Raw genomic sequence first — 6,018 nt, 5'->3', positions numbered from 1 at the left:
CGTTTGACCTCTGTAATTGCAAACAAAGGCTACTGTACCAAATATTAACATTGATTTTCTCAGGTGTTCAAATACTTATTTGCAGCTGTATCATACAAATAAATAGTTAAAAAATCATACATTGTGATTTCTGGAATTTTTTTTTTAGATTATGTCTCTCACAGTGGACATGCACCTACGATGACAATTTCAGACCCCTCCATGATTTCCAAGTGGGAGAACTGGCAAAATAGCAGGGTGTTCAAATACTTATTTTCCTCACTGTATATATATATATACACACACACACATACAAACATATACATTATATAAACACAAACTTTGTATTAGATGTGATCAATCGCGATTAATCGATTTGACAGTAACGACACACCCATTATACACCAGCAACAGGAATAATTTAGAGCCTACCTTTTGTTGAACCTTGGTTAAAATCCATGTCAAACAACCGACGAGAAGGCAAATCCATTACATCCACCACGAGTTTTTAAAACTTGCTACCGGCTTTAAAACTGAAGTGTGTGTGTGTGTGTGTGTGTGTGTGTGTGTGCGCGTGCGTGCGTGCGTGAGAAAGAGAGAGAGAGAGGCGCGGACGCTGTTCGACACACACACACACACACACACACACACACACACACACACACACACACACTTCAGTTTTAGAGTCAGTTTTTAAAAAAAAAACTTTAAATGTTCCACATCTTTTATACTTTAGTGATGTTAATCAACTTTGTTTTATGAAATTCATGTTAATTAAAACCATTCATACTTTTCCAACTATTCTCACTACTTTAACTTCTTGTTGATACATGTAAAGCCATTTTTATCATAGTGAGTCCAATTTTAATATTGCTTACATTTTAAGCATAACATTGGCTATAAAATAGAAGTTAAGGTCTTTTGCCTTGGTATGACCGATTGTCATTTTGTGGGCAATGCTAAGGCAGAATACAGTAACTTCCGAAAAAGGGTCAAAGGTCAAATTTGAGTTCAACATTTTTTTGTAGATGGGTTAATAAAGGTATACACTACAACATGTGAAAATTACAATATTATACCTATAACTCAATTGCCAGGACATTAAGATAACTTTAAAGTCATTTTTCTCAGTTTCACACTCTGGTGAGTTAAGGTCTTTTGCCTTAGTAGGGCAGAGTTGGCCTACTATACTGAATTATTTGTGAGCTATTTATTTATGAATTTTTTTTTGGTGAATTTATTCTTGTTGTTGGTGTTGCATTTGAGCATTCAGTGAATAGTTCATTGAATATTGTTTTTTAAATTATATATATACAGAAGAACGATCTATCTATCTATCTATCTATCTATCTATCTATCTATCTATCTATCTATCTATCTATCTATCTATCTATCTATCTATCTATCTATCTATCTGTCTGTCTGTCTGTCTGTCTGTCTGTCTGTCTGTCTATCTATCGTTCTATCGTTCTATCGTGGCAATTCCAGCTGTACATTAAATTTTTATTTTAAATGCATTTTTGTGTTAAATTGGGTGTTGCATCTAAATATTCAATGAACTATTTATTAATTACAAATGCTACTAATATATGTAATCAATGATAAATTAGACACATATACAGTACAAATAGTATATTTAAAATTGCATTATAAAATAAAAGTAATGTCAAGACAGCTCCGCCCATTTGGTGTGCGCATGCGCAGTGCGTGTTATTTCTACAATGACGTTGCTCTGTCTCTATTAGCCTGTTCTGCTGGGCGCTTCTCACTTTCCGTTCAGAGAGCCGCTTTTTTTTAACTCAGCCCCGGGAAGCCATGGCCGAGCAGGCCTCGGGATCCACCCGGCCGCCTCAACATGACGGTAAGCGCCTTTCTCCTCAAAGAGAGGTTTATTTTGCTGATTTAGCTGTGCTCGTTGTAGGCCTGCGGCCTGTTCGTCCACGGATTAGCCAGCAACAGTCAACCGGCTGACAGATAGCCTACACCACTATTTGCATATTTATTAAAACGTTCTCAATTTTTGCTTTAATGCTTGATATGTGTAGATGCTTCTGACATAACTCTTTTTGCACAAAACATTTGCTATGCTGATCTTTCGGTACACAGAAAGGTGTTTATGGTCAACATGATGATGTTGCATCTAGTGATAAGCAGATGACAGCTGGACTGACAGTGTTTTTAGACTATCAGGACAGAATGTGGTTTGTGTTTTTAATATATATATTTAAAGTGATTTCATATCATGTCTACAGGTTCTTGTTTGTGATGTTGCTGTTGATGACATTGTTTGCGTGCATTTACTTTCATATAGTGTTTTGATACACATATTGATTTTAATCATGGATTGATGTATATGTCACAAGCATTAAAAAAAGTATTAAATGTTTTATAGAACATGCCATTATTGGGACATACTTCAAAGTATATGAAGTAGAATATGTTGCATAAGTCTACTTTAGCACTTTAACCAAAATAGTACACACAATTTTGTGATTAGATGGACTTATTTGTGCTCCATAACGTGCAGTTTCTTTTTTCAAAATATGATGATTAGGTATAGCTCAAGTGAGATTTTATGGAAGCTAATTATTATGCAAATCTATGCGTGCACTTGCTGCTTTGATCCAGTTGAGTTACTTTTTTTTTTTTGGTGTAACCAAATAACAATCATCTGTCATCCATAAAGGCTTTGATGTTGCTTTGGGGTGTAGTCGTCTTTTACAAATCCAACAACTTTTGCTGCAAATATTTTTTTGTAAAATCTTGTATTTAGCCCTAATAACAGTAAAACCCAATGATAGAGATGTGTGAACTGTCAGGACAGACTTGCGGTTGACTGACCTATGTGGCTGTACTTGCTTGGACTTGGCACTAGAGTCTGTGCTTGTTTACCTGGATACTGCTTGTCTACAATGCATCATTTACACATTTTACTCATGGGTGTACGTAGCCAAAGTGCCATTCAGAGGTTGGAGGTGTAGATGTTTGTGAATGTGTGGCACCGATGGACGATGTGTTGTTTTGGCAGGAGTTCTGGAGCAGCGCGCGGCCGAGCAAGAGCAGGATCGAACAGACTTCCTGAAGCTCAAACAACAGCTGGAGATGGAGTTCAACCAGAAGCGGGCCAAGTTTAAGGAACTTTATCTGTCTAAAGAAGGTAATATATTGTTTACAATAACTGCTGATGAACCAATAAGAGACAGAAAACTGAATCTGAAAGGGTCTGAATTTCTTAAAGGAGAACTCCGGTCAATTTTAACATTGAGCTAATTTTTTTGTAAATTTGGAGTGCTGTCAGTACAGAGAACAACGACAAAAATCGGTGTTGCCTACACCGTGTTATCCTCTTTTTAAAATTTGCACCCTGTTGACTTCAATGGGGCAAGTTTTAAACCTGCTTTTAGCCTCTTAACATCCTTGATGTGTCATTACAAGTGCCCAGCCATGTTGAGTGATTCCTTCAGTGTGAACACGGTGAATCTGACTGCAGTAGATGTGAAAGATATGAATAAAAATGATAATAATTCAGCCAGCGACCTTCGTCTGTTATAGGACAACTTAGTTTGAATAAACGAGCAGACACTGATTAGCTATTTGATCGCCTAAATTAAAAAAAAAAAAATTAATATTTGTGTAGTGTTCAATGTTGTTATCGATAGAGATACGCGGATGGGGTATTATTTCATCCGCAACCACATCACAAAACTCATCATCCGCACCAACATTTTTTGACCAAATTTCAAAGCCGCACCCGCCCGCCATCCGCTGATTGTTTTGCGGTCTATGGACGATGCAATGCTCTGCTGATGCGAGCCGCCATACAAGAAAGCCCTTGTCTGTTCTAGAAAGGATGCAACAAAGATATTTAATGCTAATGTATGAGGCATAGGCCTACGCTGAGTTTCATTAATTTACGATGAGATGCTCTCTAGTTCACAATGCAATGCAAGTGAACGCGGCGCACCGGCGCCTCCATGTCACGGTTATTATATTGTCATTTGCTTTTTATTTAATAGATGCAATTGGTTAGGGGTGCAACGGATCAAAAAACTCACGGTTCGGATCGTTTCTCGGATCAGAGTCACGGATCGGATCATTTTTCGGATCAGCAAAAAAACCTTTTTTTGTTTTGTTTATTAACACTTTTAAATTATTAAATTAAAATATATAAAATCAACTTAAAGTGCACAAGGTATAATATCTTCTTTTTAACATAATTAATGAAAAACAACTTAAAGTGCAACATAAAAAGGCATATCTCCTTCCTTTAAACATGGACCAATGCTTGATGTGTTTCCACTGTCATATAGGGCTGTCAAAATTGCTCAAAAATGACGTTCGAATATTCCCTCTAAAAAAACACATATATTCTTTCGAACTATTCGAACATCTGGTTGCGCATTTTGTCAATGACGCGCATTATGTCAATAACAGGACACATTAATACAAAGAGACATAACTACTTGTATAGGTAGTTTATTTAAGTTTAAACATATTTGACAACGTATTACCTACACAAAAACAAGTAAATCAACTAATGGCCAAGACCGCAGACCTCACTCTCGCTCACTCACTCGCACTCGCAGGCACTCTTTCTCTCTCTCGCCCGCCCTCACCCTCGTGCTGCGTTCACACACCAAACGCTAATAGAGCGTCTGGCGCGAGTGATTTCAATGTTAAGTCAATGTAAATACGCGTTTACGCGCGTCTGGAGGTCTTGCGGCGCGAATGAGGTGTCACGCTCGCTGCGGTTCATAACGGTTTAAATGAACAACAAATATAAGCAAATGTTGAGTGCTTTTTTTACCCCCATAAATCAATCCGCGGATCACGTGTGTGCCGAACCGAAGATATTGATCCGAACGGATCACGGATCAATGATGATCCGTTGCACCACTACAATTGGTTGATGAAACATTTATTAAAATTAAGATACAATTTGTACAAAACGAAATTCACTTTAAAGAAAGGCTTTTAACAATGCGATGCAAGTGAACGCGGCGCGCTGGTGCCTCAATGTCATGGTTATTATATTGTCTACTATATTTGCTTTTTATTTATTAAATACATGCAATTGGTTGATGAAACATTTATTAAAATTAATATACAATTTATACTAAACGAAATTCGCTTTAAAGAAAGGCTTTCTACAAAGAAATACTTAATGAAGTGATAAAAATCATGTCTGACGATTTACAAAACAAAACTTGCATTGGTACTTGGCAAAGAAAGAATCAAATACAGTTGGAAACGACGTAGACCTTTAATGACACAGACTGTTAACAATTGTTTTTATTTAGTGTTTAAACATTCTCTATGATAAAAAATGTTTGCAAAAAATATTTTAATAATAACACGGTTTTGGCGGTTATAGAGATCTAATGACGGTGTTCAACTATAACCGTCGGTCTCACGGTTATATACTAACTGTCACACCCCTAGTTTTACTTTTATTTGTTGTATTTTTAGTGTTTATTATTTTTTTTTATTTTTTTTTATTTTTTTTTATTTACTTTTGTTTTTGGCTGTATGAAGTTTACATGAGGTGTCCTTGCAGAGTAACCAGGGGTGTAGTTCATCACATTAGCTATGAACATGTTCCACTATCATTTGACAACCTCAAGGTCTCCAATGTGTTCACTTTATGCCTTCATTTTGTAGTATATCTGTATATAGCCTACTAAAAGTATCTCGTTTAATCAATTAAACCTAACCTAACTTCATTTTGTGAAAAGTTATCTAATTCAGTGACACTCACATATTTTGATGCGTGGCTTAAGTGTCCTTTTTGGAGCCACTGTAATTCCAAGAAATTTGAACACTATTTCTAGGAAATAATTTTTGCTTTATGTGTGGGTTTTGAAAGGTGCAGTAAGCGGTTTCTTAGGCCTTGTTTACACAGCAGGTCTTGATTCTGACCTGCAGAATTCTGACTTGTTGCCTTTATCCGATTTTTTTGACTGTCAGTTTACATGTTCTTTCAATTGTGACCCATATCCGATTCATGTGTTTACACTTGACATACTATCTGGAACATCG

The 6,018-nt window shown here is 36.4% G+C and overlaps 1 protein-coding gene across 1 annotated transcript in view; it reads left to right on the top strand.

The window, feature by feature from the left end:
• The first annotated feature begins 1,679 nt into the window (after positions 1 to 1,679).
• Positions 1,680 to 6,018, top strand: part of rabep1 (rabaptin, RAB GTPase binding effector protein 1) — a 28,869-nt gene continuing 24,530 nt past the window's right edge. The window contains exons 1-2 of the mRNA XM_079870732.1: positions 1,680 to 1,840; positions 3,008 to 3,136. Of these exons, the coding sequence (XP_079726858.1) occupies positions 1,795 to 1,840; positions 3,008 to 3,136 (175 nt within the window). The 5' untranslated portion in view covers positions 1,680 to 1,794. The remainder of the gene's footprint in view (positions 1,841 to 3,007; positions 3,137 to 6,018) is intronic.

Source organism: Squalius cephalus (assembly GCF_949319135.1).
Source record: "Squalius cephalus genome assembly, chromosome: 5".
NCBI lineage: Eukaryota > Metazoa > Chordata > Actinopteri > Cypriniformes > Leuciscidae > Squalius > Squalius cephalus.
Note: the sequence above shows the minus strand (reverse complement) of the source record. Positions and strands in the feature narration are given on the sequence as shown.